General features: G+C 39.8%; 1 protein-coding gene across 1 annotated transcript; it reads left to right on the top strand.

The window, feature by feature from the left end:
* Window positions 1-12,578: 12,578 nt before the first annotated feature.
* Window positions 12,579-17,379, top strand: tank (TRAF family member-associated NFKB activator). The gene is made up of 8 exons (XM_053440536.1): window positions 12,579-12,761; window positions 13,626-13,767; window positions 14,066-14,177; window positions 14,323-14,393; window positions 15,164-15,222; window positions 15,324-15,442; window positions 15,917-16,314; window positions 16,932-17,379. The coding sequence occupies exons 2-8, from the start codon at window positions 13,669-13,671 to the stop codon at window positions 17,100-17,102; spliced, it is 1,029 nt and encodes a 342-aa protein (XP_053296511.1). The 5' UTR covers window positions 12,579-12,761; window positions 13,626-13,668; the 3' UTR covers window positions 17,103-17,379.
* The last annotated feature ends 277 nt before the right edge of the window (window positions 17,380-17,656 follow it).

Here is a 17,656-nt window from a genome sequence, read left to right as displayed (position 1 = left end):
ACAAATAAATGTATCATTATTATAGTTTCAGGTCATCCCTTTCCTGTTCAACTGAAATGGGATGTAAGATATCAAAAAAAGATGTAAGATATCAATGCTCAGTTTACCTGGACACATCTGCAAAAACAACCACTTTCTTTTTTTTTGATACTTTCTTTATAGTTTTTTTTACAGTCCACAGTTTTACACTACAAAAACGATCATGCAGGACTTACAGCTGAAGGTGAATTTCCCAAAGCCTTCTGTAAAACTGTAGCAAAATAAAAGCTAAAAAAAAACATTTTACATGAAAAAATAAGATATGCATACAGAATAGAAAATCTAACTTGCCAGAGCAAAAGTATGGTTTTGTGCCTTTATATTCCTCAAATTGTGCTACAAAGTGAAAATTGATTTAAAAAAATTAAGTAAAAGAAAAGACAGAATATTCCATTACCTGTTACATCAACATAAACTGTAGCTTAGTTCACACATAACAACATTAACACGCTGTGATGATATGTAGTCATTGTACAAAATGTATTATATAATTGTTATATTGCATTTAGAATGAATGGAACTATTTAAGGTCAATCCACCAAAGAGCAAATCAGCTATAGCCAACACCCTAAAATAATACGGATGCCTACAATTTCACATCTAAAGAACCTAAACGCAGGATATTGTGAACAGAGCCTAGTCACTGCATGAGGGTAATCAGATATAGTAATAGCATTTCATATAATACAATAAATTTACCCAAGGCAACAAATAAATACATAAATGAATAGATAAATGAACAAATAAGTAAAAAATATATGTATTTTTTTTGCACTTTTAGCAGTGGTAATGGAAGTAGAGAGCAACCAAACAATATTCCATTAACCTCCACTTTATTTGGAGACAGGAGTCCCAGCAGTGGATTCTGAAAAATCTAAACATTCAAGCTGCGTTATATATGGCTTTAAACCAGAGAGAATTGGGTTAACTGCTCTTTTAAGGATTGGGTTTCATGGCGAAGGACAATTTTGTTGGAAAAAAGGTGGCTTCTATTATGGATTGTGAGTAGGACCCTCTTAATGTGAGTGATGGGTTGTTGTTGTGGTCTTGGTCAGAGTGGGGATCTTTATTGGAGCAGGTAAGAGGGACAGGCTGGGCTATAAATCAAAGCTAATCTACCAACCGCTGTCACCGGCTGATTGGAAAACCAACAGTGGTGGCAGAAAATGTGAATTAATGGCCACCTCCAGCAAGGTACAAGCACTGTCGTGCTGTGGTTTTACAGTCTGGCCAAACAGTCAAACCTTCTGATTTCTGCCTGTGTGGCAGCTGTTTTATGTCCCAACTGTCCGATATTGACTCGAGACATGATAGGAAGCTATATTAAATATTATCCTCTCACTTCTCACTTTCACTTAAACATCAAACCACGCACGACTGGAGAGAACCTTTAACTGACAGAGCCTGTGTTTTAGCTGTGTAATGAAAAGAAAGAGGGTCCCTAACCCTTAGTAATCACTGCAAATATCCTCCTGAGCCCACTATGACATCAGTGTCCCTCTCCACTGAAGGCGGTGGCACAATGTGTATGGATTGGTGTGATATGTGATATATCAACCGAAATGAAAGCAAAGATCACCAGTGGAACATGTAGAGAAGTTCACCGGGCCAAAAGGAGTCGATGGGTCAACGTTAGAGGAAAGGGAGAGAGGTCTGATTCAGCACTCTGCTCAGGGTACTAAAGGGGGGGGGGGGGGGAACAGAAAGGCAATTGAACCACCACCTTTTATGAAACAGTGAAAGGAAATTTGTTCTCTATTCCCTGTGTTTGTTTAGCACTATAATAGCACTTTAAAAAAAAAATATTCTGTCTTTTATAAATCAATGTTATTAACACAGGAAAATTATCTTTATTATAATTAAACTCACTGCTTTCCACAAACAAGGCCTGGCATGAATGACGCATTTAATGTTTTCACAGTGTTAACAATTATTTATACCATTAAATTAAATGTCTGACTTGTTGTAAAAAATTAACAGCAGCTAAGTCAATCATTCAAACTTACATATAAAACCAATACGGGAAAAAATTAAATACTCTGCACCATAGACTGTGAATAAAAAAACTCTGCACACAGCTTCCAGCACACAAACAATACAAATATACAGTATATTATAGAACAGTTTGAGGAGGACTCACTAATGACAAGAAATGATTCTGAAGTAGCTCATTAACACAGGCCAAGCAAACAGACATGTTTAGGACGGGCACTGCACTGATACCATTAAATCACTTCACACAGGTTGTTTCATTATAAAAGTATTATAACTTTATTTATATAGCACCTTTCAAAACAGTAATAACGAAGTGTTTCACCAAGAGGACATCAAAACAAAGAATGTGAAACGAGACAAGAAGCTAATTATTCAAATGTCTTTTAAAAGTCAGCAAATAAAATTATACAAAACTAGAATCACATACAGCGGAAAAAATGATGCTTCATTTAAATGCTATGGCAAAAAGAATAAAGATGCACAATTAATATGCCACACAGAATCAGCCATTACAGGAAGAAACCGATATCCAACAGGTACGCAATTGCTGAAGATCTCCCATTATATAGATGCTGTTTTATTTTGCATGCGTAGTCATTCAAACAGGCATGGACATGCATAGATGTAAAGTTTGCAAAACTGGCTTACACACACTCACAGATACACACACACACACACACACACACACACACACACACGCCGGGTATTTCCAAGAGAAATAAGAGAGTGAGGTTATTTTAGGACATTGTACTACTCGTTCTCACTCTTCCCCTGAACTAATAAAAACAGTCTCCACCAGCAAATAACTCTAGATTGAGAAAGTGTTGCTCCCAGTTCAGTCCTCACAGTTTACAACAGCAATCACAGCACTAACAGCTCAATCTGTTAAAATCAGAGACAGCCGTTCCTCCTCACTTCCTCCCTGTGTTGTAGATTCCTGAGAAGCGGTATCGCCACAATCAGTGTTGCAGAGATTTTTTTCACAGCTCCAGGAAGCTTGTTAGTGACAGCTCTTTACCTTCCTGTCTGGATGGGAAGGGCTGGGGCGTGTAACACTGCTTTGGCAGCAGCAGCAGATTCATTTCCCCTGACTCTTGACTGTAAAGTAGCCACAATAAAAGAGAGCTGATGTGAGCTGTGTGTGTCAAAGAAAAAAGAAAGAAGACATTCACAACTCTGGTCTTTAATTGAGGTGCTGGTGTGGGAGTGTTCATGACAGCCCTGCTCAGCTATCCAAAACGAATGAATCACTCAATAGCTCCAGGCATTGATCAACCACTGCAAATTCTTTTTTTTGAATGTCTAACAATCACATGATGTTACGCTATGGCTGGATGTTTGGAATGACGTGTGAGCCCTTCACAGTATTGTTGTTTGTAATGTTTGTACTGCTGGCCAAGTTACTCTATGTAACAATCTTTTTTAATGCCAATCTGTGAATGGATTGTAAAGGTATTGTAACATATTTATTTTACATTTCGTTTTATACAACGTAGTAACACAGAGTCTAGGTCATTGTCCCACACTGTCCACTCTCTTCTACAACGCAAGGAGCAAATCATCACGTGAAGCCCTGAATAAAGAACTAGAGTGGACATTGTTCTGCTTCTGCTTCTATTTCCTGTTGGTCTGTGGCCTCTTCCTGTGGAGAAGAAAGAGAGGGAGGGGTTCGAGAGGTTACATGGAAGTGGTTGGCAGGGCTACTGTATGAATCTACAGCTCTGAAGCTCCTCTTCTCCTTCAAAGGCCAACAGTGTTGTATTCTTACGTCACCAAACAACTAACTTCTAGCACAACAAAAGCTCCAACACAAACACAACGTAAACTAAAAAAACAACAAAGGTTTTATCTAGAGATTCCCTGATTGGCCGAGCTGGAGTATGACGAACAGCGGGGGAAAACACGGGTCAACATCGGCAGAGCATTCAGTTTGTGGAAGGACCTCATAACCATAATGTTGGTCAAACTAGGGACTCAAATAGCCAGCACTATCTACTCATTTAGATTTAGCGCCATGCTATTACTGGAGTGTCAAATATTGTCAATAGTTTGAAATCTAGTTTATTGTTAAACTACAATACTGGTAACTTTAAGTTCTTAATTCATTCACATATCAGTTAGTTCCGTCTTGTGTAATTCATATCGTGCCCAATGCTAACTGCAGTTCACAAAATGACCACCGGTGTCAGTAATAATAGGGTTCTCTGAATGTTATGGAACCTTCAAGAGGAACCCTCATTATTCCGACTTTACTTTCTTACACAGAGGAGAACAAAATTGCAATAAAGCTGTCATATGGCAGGCTTTTGGATAGCAAGCAACTGTTCAGGAATCAGAGGTACAATGTGAAACCCAACAGCATGTCTGTTCCACGATGCTAGCTCTCCTTTTTACACAGACATCAATTTGGCTCCTTAACCTTTACCAGAAACTCTGCTGCTGGTATCAAGGTGGAACGACAATATACAGAGCAGCGAGGCGCAATAACATTCCCACCTCCAACAGGAATGCATAAAAGGGGCTTGTGTCTGATTTACAGTACCAGAGAACTTGGGATATGATCACACTGATGAGTGCAGCAGCGTCGTCCTTCAGTCCAGTGCACTCTAAAACTGTGTATATCATTTTGTCGAGGTGAGTAAGAGGATTATACTGCATTAGAACACTTGGAACCTATTAGAGAGCACACAATTATGCATCATTTATTCTTGCTGGAGCACGGTGTTGGACGTACTCGTTTATTCTAAAGTGGCCTTCGTACTCTTAATGTATAAAACATGTGGCAAGGCAATTTATGAATCTCAAAGCAGCAAATTGAAACTCTTGAAACCGTTTTATGTGAAATACTCTTTAATATATATCTCATTACCCAGGATGGAACTCGGCAGAGCGTATACCTCCACCAAGGTCCACCAGTCAGTCTGTCTAGCTTTTAAAAGAGAAAATAAAAGGAATACAACAGGAGTCGCCATATTCTATATCTGGTTTTTAAAATCAGGATCCATACATAATTCTGTGAGAACTGAATAAAAGGGCCCTTTCTTGCAATGTTAGGGAAATTGATTAACCAAAATAAAAAAGATCAGCACCAAAAATATGTAGCTTTTTCCTTGACCCCGTCCCATTTCTATGAGAATGCAAATATGCTCTGTATTTGTTGCTTAGTCCTACTGACGAATTAATAAACAGTCCAACATATATCTTCAATCACCCTGGACGTCAGTATTTATGCCTCTGCATTGGCAACCATCATGGCAGCATGTTTGTTCGAGTGGTCCATCTGTATGTCCCATTCTCATGAACACCTCAGGATAACTTTGAGGGAACTTCTTTGAACTTGGCATACATGTTAATTTCGTCTGAAGACATAACTCAGGAAGTCTGAATTATGAAAAAACTATCATATAAATCTAATAGGATGTAAATATGATATTTTATATTCAAATGACACATTATAGAGCTACATAATATGTCAGTGTTTGCTTTTAAAGTTGTCCTCACAGGGGATTGTACGATAAGATGGCTTTTAGTCACATTTCTCTCTTACATTTTTATTTGAAACTTCTCTGAATACTTTGTAATGTATTTGAGGAAATACATAACAGTAGCAGGGAAGGTTTATTGTGGAGCTTGCCCTTTGTTCCTCTCATGTACTGGGCATGTGCGTAATATGTGTACAAAGCTACAGTATCGTCCTTTCAGGCCTGAACACTGATATAAAGAGCAGCGCCACTGAGCTTTTTTCATTGTTTACATTCTGCTGCCAGGCAACTCTCCAAACTTTATTGTAAACATTGTATTGTGCTACTCAGCCTCAGCATAATGCAATTGTCCTCAGTCTCATTACAGCATTAAATATGTCCGATATGATGTCTGGTTTAAAGTTTACTTTGTTGGATTAGCTTACTATCAGTATTCAACAACATATTACCAAATTATCACTACTTTCTGAACAGTTTTATACCCATATAGGTTACTTTAGTTCAATGATAGAGAAAAATCGGCACAACCAATCTTGTGAAAGCAGAATGCTCAATTTCATGCCTCAAATTCATTATTATAATAAGTTTTAAATGAGGAAGCCAATGTGGAACAAAAACCTGCTCTACGGAGGAAACACAGGAGAATGTAAAAAAAATCTGTTTACACGTCACCAGGCCACTCTTTTATTTCAAGTAAATAAAACTGATTTTATCGCTTTATAAAAACAAATTGTTTAATTTAGGCACCTGGTTAACATTTTAATAATCTCATATACCACCCTTTATAATCCCAAGAGCTGCCATGAATGAATGAATTGCTCCATGTCCGTTCACTGAATATCGCTCAGGAAACGTGTTTGAAGGTTCACTAATGCACCAAAAAGTATGATTTTAGCTACTCTCGCTGTTGCTTTACTGATAGTGTGAAAGCCTTGTCTGTGTTTCCTCTTGCTGTCTATATGTGAAGCCTCCAGTCTCCTGCTAATAACATTTTCATGAGCTTGAGTAATGGAGAGCGCCGGAGGTAAGTGAGGTTAGCTAGGGACTTTACTTGTAACCTCATATACCCTCTCACCTTTGTTCCAATCTTCACCGACTTTTCGTCTTGTTTTACTCTGCAGAGCCGTATAACCAGCTTGTTCTCTTCCCTATAGGGCAGATCAGACATGGATCCCACCTGCAGCAACAACAATCCAGGTCTTGCATGCAGCTTGTACAATATAAAGGGATGAGATCTTTTTAACTTTCATGCGCCATCGAAGTATCGGTAATAAGTGTTGGTTCCCTAGTTTTCCCATGATAACAGAATGAATTGCATTTCAGTGGCGTCTGCTTTTTAAGTGTTCCCACCACATTCATAACTGTTGAACGTCACCATCTGAGGGAAACACATGAACGCCAGAAAACCATCCATCCATTATCTATATCGCTGGTTGCGGGGGGACTGGAGCCAATCCCAGCTGACATCACCCTGGCAGCGTATCCAAGGGCCGACATACAGAGACAAACATCATTCACATCCACAGTCAATTAAGAGTCTCCAATTGACCTAACCTCAATGTGGATGTGATTGAACTGTGGGAAAATTAATGCACATATTGCTGGCCCACGTTTTGGGGTAATGACCTGTTGATTTGTATAAAACAAAATGAGGGTTTGCGTGAAGTTAAAGAAGGCAATGTAATAATAGAAAGGCTCAAAAGTGAAATTTAATAAGACAAAACAATAAGAGACCGGTGACAGAAAAAACATGTTTTGTATCATATTGAGACAACAGGATGTGAATTAACATGATATACGATTCATCCGCTCTTTAAAGGTGATACTGGAATGCTCAATGCTCATACAAACTACATTTTGTGGTTTAGTCATTGTGTAACAGGAACAGAGAGGGAACTTCCTTTCACTGCCATTCAAGAGAACTCTGTACAAGCATGCAGGAAAGTCCTCTTCTTCTATTTCTTCATGGTCAGAAATGGTTAAAGGCAGCAGCTTATTTAGGTCACTGTTGGGGCACAAATAGATAGAAATGTTTATTTGGCACAAAACAATCACCCCATAGCTATGTTGCATTTTTATCCCTCTCGGAATTTGGCATTTGAAAAAGCTATCCGCCGCCAAGAGTCTTTAAGCATCCATTACAGCTGATGATCATTAAATCGACCCATAAAGATCTAGAGTATAATGCCTGATTGTGAAAACTTCTCAGAGCTCCTAAATCTTCTCACTGTTTTCTTTTTTCAACACACTCATCCCCACCCCATCCTCTTCAAATAGCAGGAAGTCCCTGAGGGCAGAGCCTCAACCCAAACAACTATGTGTGCAGCTTTAGCTTCTGATGGAAACTCGAGTGGCTCTCTGGAATGCTCTGATGTCATGAATTCATGCATTTTACATGCCCTGCTTCCATATATTACACTACACAAATTGCACAAGGAGCTGATTGGTTTTCCATAAAGCCTTATTTGATGAAGCCAAACATTTCTATTAAATAAAAGGTGTAAATAGACAAAGATATATTTGTATTACTGTGTTTTGTACTATCATTTATATTGTGTGGGTTTCTATAGACAGCCAGTCTGCTCCTCCTCTCTCTCTCTCTCTGGGCTCCTGAAATCTGATCAGTGTGTTTCCCCCTGAGTCCCTCCTCCCCCCGGCATGCCGGAGTCCTCCGCTCTGCCCTCTGTCTGATCTCCTGTTTCTGCAGACCTACAGCAGATTGTTTATTTTGCCAGACATGGAGGAAACACTGTTGGAACCTTCACTGGCTCAGGATTTACTGCTCAGCTCAGCCAGGCTCCAGCACGGTGTGTATCAAGAATGGTGGTGGTGGGAAGGGCTCCCTGAAAGCAGCACGTTTCGTATTCTCACTGACACGTCACTAAAAGGACAATGATTGTCTGGCTGGGAGAAGACACCATTAGATGATAGGCCATGGTGCTGTGCATACAAAAGTATTTCCGTCCCGCTAATGTGGAGATTGAGGGCATAGATCAATCAATGAATCACGTACACATGTGTCCTTTAATGGACAAAGGGGCAAAAAAAAAAACACATCTGACCCTTTCACATGTCTTCTCCAAGGGTAAAACTGAGGACACGGCATCTCCCCAGAGATTGGTCCTGCCGAAATTTATGAGGCCTCTGGACCACTCCTGGCCCCTTGTACAGTAAGTGGTGAGATCAGGATATAAGATCAGAATTGAATTGGGACACTAATTTCTCAACAGAGATGTACAGTGCTGCACATCGAGCATCCAGATCCGTCACACGTGGCTGCATGAAACACAGATTGATACTGGTGTTGTAATTGTCATTTATAATGAACACACAACACCCTGTGTTTTAACTTCCTCTTGTTTTGTACCCTTTAATAAGTGTGGGTTACTGAAGTGTTCATGCTGTGTTCTCACAACGCAGGAAATGCACTTATTATTGACGGAAATGCATCATTGTGAAATGTGAGAAAATGTTGACGTGCTAGTCTATTTATGCGTCACACATGGGTATATTCAGTAGCTTGGTACTTTGGAAGAGAAAAACAGAGAGTGGAAGAAGGGGCGAGAGATCAAACAGAGCAGAGTGCAACATGAAAGGGCATCGGAGTCTTCATAAATCTGTCTTATCGCATTTGCACTTCTCTCATCTTTTGTGCGGTTCACGCTCACACTGTCACTTCAGGTTGAGTCGATAAAGAGAACAGTTAATTAATATTCCTAAATAATTTTTCTTTAATTTCATTTTCTGGTGTTGTTAGGTAACATTTAGATTTCCCGAACAGCAGGACAAAGGGGGGGATTGTTGGCTGAACAGAAAGTGAAAATCGTTCCTGAGGTAAAGGGTTCTGAGGTCAGTGAAATGACTCACCCATTACTCAATTATCAAAACATTGGTTATCAGTTCAAAAAAATTTCCTACCAGAACCAGAAGACTATAGTTCCATCACTTCAAAGTTTGAAGTTGAGTTCATCAGAGTATACAATACACTTGCGCCCCACACTTGGCGGTACACTTTATCAAGAAATTTACATTACACATGCTGAGTGTGAAGTCGATTGGATGAATGTGTTGCGAGATATGTGTTCCACAGACAGACAGAGTGTGTGCATGTGTGTGCGCGCGTTTGTGTGTGTGTGAGTTTGGGTTATTTGTGGGGAAAAAATCACCCTCAGCAGGAGCAGAGGTGGAGGTTGAAAGGTCAGCGAGGGTAAGAGATGACAATCTCTGTGACAGGATGCAAGGAAACAATCGCTGGATGAACCAGGCCACCGGAGCCTTAATGTGTCAATGCTGTGTCATTGTTACACAGTTCAGGATTAAATCAATAATTAAGGGGGAAATTAGACTGACTCATCAAAATGGACACAAACACCCTCCTGCGTGCAATTTAAACACTAAAGATGGTTGATGACCGTTGTTATCCAATGAATTTAAGCTGTTGAAAGAAAAGCTGCTGAACAATAGTTTTTTTCAAGCTCAAATCAGACCTGTAAGCTTCACCAGTTCATTTATAAATGTATAAATATATCGATCACAAATTCAGGGATAATCTTTTCCTGGACATAGTGAGGTTCGAGACAGGTAGACAGATGAATGTAATAAAATACTTAATTAATATATTAAATTACATCACTAATAATACGTTGTTGACAAATGTATTTCATTGATTGATAAATTGTAACATTTGTTTTAAATGTGAATATGTTTGTAGTATAATTTCCATTTCCATCTATTGACATTAAAGGGGCTTTAACGTGTGGACATTCATATATAAAACATGTAATTACTGTATAATAATACTGAAATGAAAGTTGCCGGTAAATAATTTTACTTGTAAATTTATAATTTGTATACGAAATACAGCACAGAGCAAAAATATAATAATGACGAGTCTTTGTGCAGAGTGATGTCATAAAAAAGTTTAATTCAACAGAGAAAACTAAAACTAATCATGATTGCCTTTATCTGTGACCCACCTCACACTTTACAATGTGTTTTTTACCATTCAATGTTTATTTACACTATGTAAAATCATAAAACATAAATGGAAACTGTAAACATAGAGACGTCAGGTTTATGCTTTTCCTAAATGAGCAAGTGAGACTTCACAATAGAAATGCCTCAGTTTTATAACTTAAGGGATTTGGACATCACATATTTTCACTTATAACTTCAGTAGTTGATACATCACATAGTTTCACTTATAATTTCTGTAGTTGGTACATCACATAGTTTCAATAACTTTGTAAAATAAAGTGTCTTTGGGGAAGTTATAAGAAGATATAGGTCATCACAACACGTCGCTCTCAGCTGCCATCTGCTGGTCATTGTTTTTGCGTGCTGCAAGCATTTCTTGGGTTTCCCTTTGGTGAGGACACAGTTCTCAGTGTGACACACAATGCACTCTGGAACATGGATGCATTTAATCCTGGTCAGAGCTGATACAGAAATATGAACCTTGATCATCTAGAGTCTTGCGTATTCTCACACTAAACTGTGGGAGTTTTCGAGAAGAGAGCACTTGGTGTTTATAAGCAGTAGAGTCATTAACCATGAAGTCACTAGAGCAGAGTATTGCATCACTTCTCTATACTGCTAATGGGAAAGACATGGAGAAAAACACAGGTAGTGTTTTTTATTAAGGTAAGTAAACCACTCATCCTGAATTTAGGAAAAAGGCTTTTTATGTATATTTAGATTTTGCCTTCTAAGATTAACAGATAGTATCAATACCTAAATAAAACAGCTGCATGCTATATGGCTCATTTCCCCCTAGGACTTGATATTCAGCCATCAACATTCAACATGTATTTCTCATTTGGCACTGAACAGGTTTTAGCAGTGCATCATTATACCCTGAGTCTGTGGCTGTGCCACATTATAAGAGCTTGATCCTGTGTGGTACAAACTGTGGTCACATGTTAATGGTTCAGTCACCAGGAGGCACTAAAACTACGCAAAACCTACATCTGGAAACACTTATTTATGGTTTGCTGATAGACTGTTACATCTAAATTCACTGTATGTAAATGGGGCTGTTTTGTGAGGGAATATGTTTATAGTTTTAAAATATAAATCAATGCAACATGAGGGAGGTCAACTTGCTATAATACAGAAATAACAAAAGCAAAACATTGTTGAAAAGTAAGAATTTATGCGCTTATCTTAGAGTTTTCCTCCAGTTGGTACAGTGGAGGATGTAAATGCAAGAGTTACGCCATTCCAGTGTTTGAGGAGCTAAGACTGTAGAGCAGAGCCTCTATTTATTTTAAAGAAAGCTCTGGGAACATCAAAGCAATGGTTGAACTACCAGGGTGCAAGTTAAGGCCTGTGATATTTTACATATAGTTTTTCCAACGACTTCATGCCAAAGAGATAAAGCCAATAATGCATTAGTCTCTCCCTCAAGACTTTGCAATCTTTCTGTCAGTCTAAATATTTTGTATAGTACAGTAATTTAGATGTAGGATTTCATTCATGAAAAAAGCAGAAGATCCTGTAACACTGCAGGTTAACCCGTTGTGGGACTAGTAAGGGATTATGTTATTTTATCTTCACAGAAACCAGCTCACTCCTTGCCCCAGAACTTGCTGAAAGTAGAAAAGTGATATTCAGTGACAAAAGAATGAAAATGAGCAGATTGCAGGAGCTCAGGTTTGGTGACAGTTTTAACACACGCACACGCACGCAGACGCACACGCACACGTGCACACACACACACACACACACACACGCACACGAACACACACACACACACACACACACACACGAACACACACACACACACACACACACACACACGAACACACAAACACGCACACACACACACACGCACACAAACACACACACACACACACACACACGAACACACAAACACGCACACACAGACACACACACACACACATACACACTGCTGCAGAGGTTGCAGACGCGTAGGATGGAAGAACCCTCAACCAGCTCACCGCCCCAGCGCTGCTCTTCATGCAGCGCGCTGATTGGCTGAGCCCGGTTGAAGGCGGAAGTCCATAACGCGGGGGGATTCCCCGAGGGAAGTTCCCAACTCAACTGGGCTATGTAAAACACACACACACACACACACACACACACACACATACTGACACACTCACACAAACACACACTCACACGCCATATCCTCCGCTGCTGCTCAGACAACTTTTGAAGACGCTGCGGTGGAGTGAGAACAACTCATTTGGACTTGTTTGGTGGCTGTGAACTCGGATGAAGGTAAGAGGAGAGACGCCGGGTCCGAGCCGGGCCGAGCCGGGCTGAGGAGTGTCTGCCAGGACGCTTGATCCGCCACCGGTTGAATGAGCTAAAGCTAACCATTCACTAACACCGTAGAAAATACGGAACTATGGGGTTTGGAGTTTTGTGAAGTGCCTCTTCAATGTGTCCCGGTGGAGCTTCGTTATCATTCTTTCTTTTTGACTCAACTTGTGTGACCCGGCTGCTGCTGCCCTGTCAACCTTCAGTGCTGCTATGGCATTGATCAGGAGGATCGAGCGTTAATTAATGACGAGCAGCTCTGGTATGATCTCCTGTTTGTTTTGCACCACACGTCCATTTTTTTTTTTTTTTTTTAAACTGTAGATTGTGTTGCAAACGTTTTTCTGAACGTCACAACAGACACTGGGACAGATAATGGATCATCAATCCTGGTCAGTGGTTTTTATGTCTGATATCTGCAGATGCATTGAGCAACTTCTTCACACTCAGTTTGCTCATTTACACCCTCCAAGGCCTGAGTTGTTGAAATGTGAATGCAATTTGGCTTTTGCATGCAAGTGGCTGAGACTCCACTGGAATTTCTTTTCTTCTCCTTTTTTTCTCGGTAGCCAGCAGATATTAGGAAGTGTTTTCACTCAGGGTTGGCTCACAGAAATTAACAAGAGGTTTTGGCCCTACTCCACTGACTTTCATCTGTTTTAAAAGTGTGTTAAAAGTGGATTGATGTGGTGCAAAGACGCAATAGAACAAGCAAAAAGATTCAATCAGTTTCCCCCAAAACTGCTCTTTAAACTTCTTTTGTCTTTTTGCAAACAGATTGTTTGTAATTTAAAAGAAAATACTTTGTGGATTCACTCTCAGGGCTCATGTCTACTGGGTTCGTGATGATTGTGGAGCACACGGCATGGAAAGGAACATTGGAGACCAGCTCAACAAAGCTTTCGAAGCTTATCGCCAGGTCTCCATCGAGAAGGACAATGCAAAAAAAGAGCTGCAGAAAATGGTAACTTCAGGAGAAAGTCTTAATATAATTGTGTGTAAAATCTGCCAAACATTACCGGTGTAGCTCAAATGATTCTCCACCGAGCAGCTCACACTGTTTCCTGAGAAACTCTTAATATATGTCACTCACTGAAAGTGTGTTTGCTCGTTGTGGTTTCGTCTACTTTTAAAGAGAAAGAAATCAATGTTAATTATAACATATTTGTAGATGAAAATGTGTCACTTTCTGATGTAAAGGCTTCAACCTGACTCCATATATTGGTGCTAACAATTAAATAACAAAAACTACATTTTCACAGACAGAATATTATGAGGGATACACTCAAACACTTCAGAAGCAGATAGAGGACCAGCAGCAGTTGATTGTAAAACTTCAAGTGAAGTTGACATCGATGAGGCCACCATCAGCAGGTTAGTGAGCCCTATCAGACCATCTCCCCGCTCATATTTCAATGAGATCAAATTTTGATGGATTGGCATAAATAACACAGAATTTGTTAAATTTTAAAATTTCACCTGTGCAAAATGTTCATTCTCACTGTTTTGGATTCTTAAGATGAGATGAAATGTGAGCCCTGCAACCATCTCCACGATGGGGCCAGTGCCTACAGGATAAAACAGTACCCGGTATGTTTGCTGTCCGACACTGAGCTTCTTCTGGGTCTGTACTGTGTGTAAATGTCTATATAATGACTCCAAAACAGGTCTTTCTTCATTCTCACAGTTGAACATATGCACAAGCAAACAAACAGCTTCCTCTCGCACACAAAACACACACTCTGTTCGTACCTCTGCTTGATGTTGCTGCACTTGTGTTGACAACAGAGGAACTCATTAGGTTAGGTAGTGAATATGGCACTAATTATGAGGCTTGAAACAAAGTGTTGGCCCCATGTGATTGATACTATCTGATCGATTTTTAGCACTGTAACGTCTGAGCTTCATCTTTTAAGTTAAGTTAGTGTTGCTCACCCTTGTTAACACAGCTCCAAAGCAGTTGGCATATAACCTCATGATAGTTGAGGGAACTTCTGTCCTTGTCCAGTCATTTCGGCCGATCAGAAGGGAATGCCCTTGAATTTTTCATGCTTCCTTTTAAATGTTTTGTACATTATTCAAACGATCGAGGGGACCCGAGTTTGAACTGCTGCTGTAACAGGATCCATCCTCTTTTCTTTTTTTTACGCCACACAAGGTTTATCCACTTTTACTTCACCAGATGGTGCTAGAGGATAATATCCCTGCACAGTTGAGCAGCTTGAGCTTTACTGTTCATTATTTAACCAGCCACGAGTTACCAAAACTTCAATCTTAATAAACATGCAGATGTGTTAAAAATATTTCCTTGGATATTTTGTGGTAAAAATTTTCTATAAATGCATTATGCCTTTTTTCAGGAGAATATGGGCCCTGTTGCTGTTTCTTCAAAATTACCAGTCAGCAGCAGAGTTGACAAGTATGCGTCATCTTATTCTTTTTATTTATTTTTTAAATCACAGAAAGTACAGGTCAAGACTGGATTTTTTTCCCCTAACTCTTTATTTATTTATTTGTCAGCAAGGACATGCTGGACGTATTTGAAGCAATTCAAGGAAAATTTCGGCAGATTCGGTCTCTAACACAAAGACAAAAAGATCACCTGAAAAGATTCCATGGAGGAAACGAAGCATCAAATGGTAATGTCAATATTCATCAAATAGTAAAAAAATACTGTTTATTTTATCCTAACAAAACAAGCGTACTCCTTCCCCCAGAAGGAGTTCAATCAACCATATTTTTTTGCAAACTTCTGTATTTTTATTTATTCCATTTATTTAGATAAATTGTGTTGAAATGAAAACAGTAACTTATATCAAATCAACCTATGCTTACAATAATTATATAGCAGCACCTTACCTAGGACTGTACTTGAAGGCATCGATTGAATTAATGCATGAAGCTGGCTATATTTACAGGATTTATAAACAGTAATATAACACTCATATTTTAATACATTTAAAGTCAAAGTTGTATTAGTGTACTAGTGTGAGATGTATTGTATGTCTCTGAAGCTTCTCTGACTGCTGAAATGTTCTTAAAGCCAGAACTGAAACGCGTCAGCATGTTGACTGAGACAGAAAAATGTCAAATAATTTCCTGCCGTCTGACAGATCATCAGTTCTCCATGCCCATCCAGTGCACGGACCGTACAGCAGAGGCAGGGGGACCCTTACCCTCAGTGCTCAGGTCAGCAGTGGATATCCCCCCCCAGCCCAAGTCGCTGGCGTCCCGCGGCGCCAGCCCTGAGGACCGGGACTTAGTAGACTCTCTCACCAAACTTAGTGTCAAATTCCCGCCCTCTGCAGACAGTGAATATGACTTCCTGAACAGTGCCCCAGACAGACACTTTGGTCTCATGATGCCTCTGAAGCCACCGCTCAGTGGTGACCCGTCCGCACTGACAGAGGAGGAGCCCGTGGAACTGCCCATGCCTTTTGTCTACCCTCCGGCCCCCTCCCACTCCACATCATCTTCGCTCTCCCAGGAGAGTGTGCGGGGACCCCAGCAGGTGAGAATCACAGGAGAAGGTCTGAGAAAACTAGTAGCAAATTATCAGTTTATGATTGATCTTTGCTAATGGAGTAGTGAAACGGTGTGAAGTTCCCCCCCCAAAAAAATCCTCTCGGGGTATTTAACTTGAAATGTATTACTGTGTAATGTGTGCCGATTCTTTCTTCTCTTTTTTTTACTCAAGCACTGATGCTCTGGTTATATTTGCCATCTTTGCTGGAAAGTGTGAGCCAGATAGAAGCACAACACAGTGTCCGAATTTCATCTGCTGATGTGAATAAATGCCCAATAAAAAAAATTGTGAATGACATGCAGCACGCTTTAGAAGTGGGTCCAGTTTTTCGCGATATGATAATTTCCCTGGATTTATCAACATGGACGTGTAGATTAGACATGATGGTTCTGAAACCTTGAACAAACACAAAGAGTAAGAGATGAATTCACATTTTGCCTTTAGTGCTCCTGAGTGTTTGTGCAGCCTTTTGGATTGACAGGGGACATTAAAGCAACAGATATTTCAGCTTGAGGGCCAAGTGGTCCAGCATGAATTTAATATAAGGATTGTTTAGAGCATGAATAATGAATTGTTTTTGTTTGGTTCGTCCTGCTCTGCAGCCTCTCTGGAGCCCTGAGCTGTGTGATGCAGTTGACGTGGGGACAGAGCTGGCGACGCCTCAGAGCAGCAGTCCTGATAATTGCGCGTTCTGCCACGCTGTGGTTCCTCAGGACCAAATGAACAGCCACCTCTACTTGCATTTCTCTCCTAAGAGTGAAGACGACGATTGACAGTGTAAGCAGACTGATGGGCCCCGGTGTTAACTCCTCCAAAGACTTTACTGTACCTGTGGTCAGCCCGACCGCCAGGAAGCACACGCGCTGTGCTGGATTTGAAAAGACACTGCAATAGGACTTGGATCCATTTATTTAATTTTGAAGAATTGAATGGTACACTTCTTTACCCAATATATTTTTCTAATAACTTGTTGAGATTTTACGAAAGCAAGTGATGATGATGCATAACATGGTATATATGTGCAAATAAAACCGACATTTACTCTTGCAACATTTTTATCATTTGAATCGTTTCCAACAAATAAACAGAAAACCTCACGGGACATTGTATCTGTGCACAAGACATCCGTAGGACAATATGTGTATCTATTTACTTTATATTTTTTTATTTCTAAAAGAAATTGCATTAAAATACAACCATTTACTTTTAGACATTCAAAAACATGAGAGTTCTGCCCGCGCTCTGTATTGGCATTATAGCTCTCAGAACAACCATATGTTATGAATTAGACGTACCAACAATATGCATCAAATCCCTCAATCGGGCA

Source organism: Pleuronectes platessa, chromosome 14, assembly GCF_947347685.1.
Source record: "Pleuronectes platessa chromosome 14, fPlePla1.1, whole genome shotgun sequence".
NCBI classification, from domain to species: domain Eukaryota; kingdom Metazoa; phylum Chordata; class Actinopteri; order Pleuronectiformes; family Pleuronectidae; genus Pleuronectes; species Pleuronectes platessa.
This window is presented reverse-complemented; position numbering and strand designations above follow the sequence as displayed.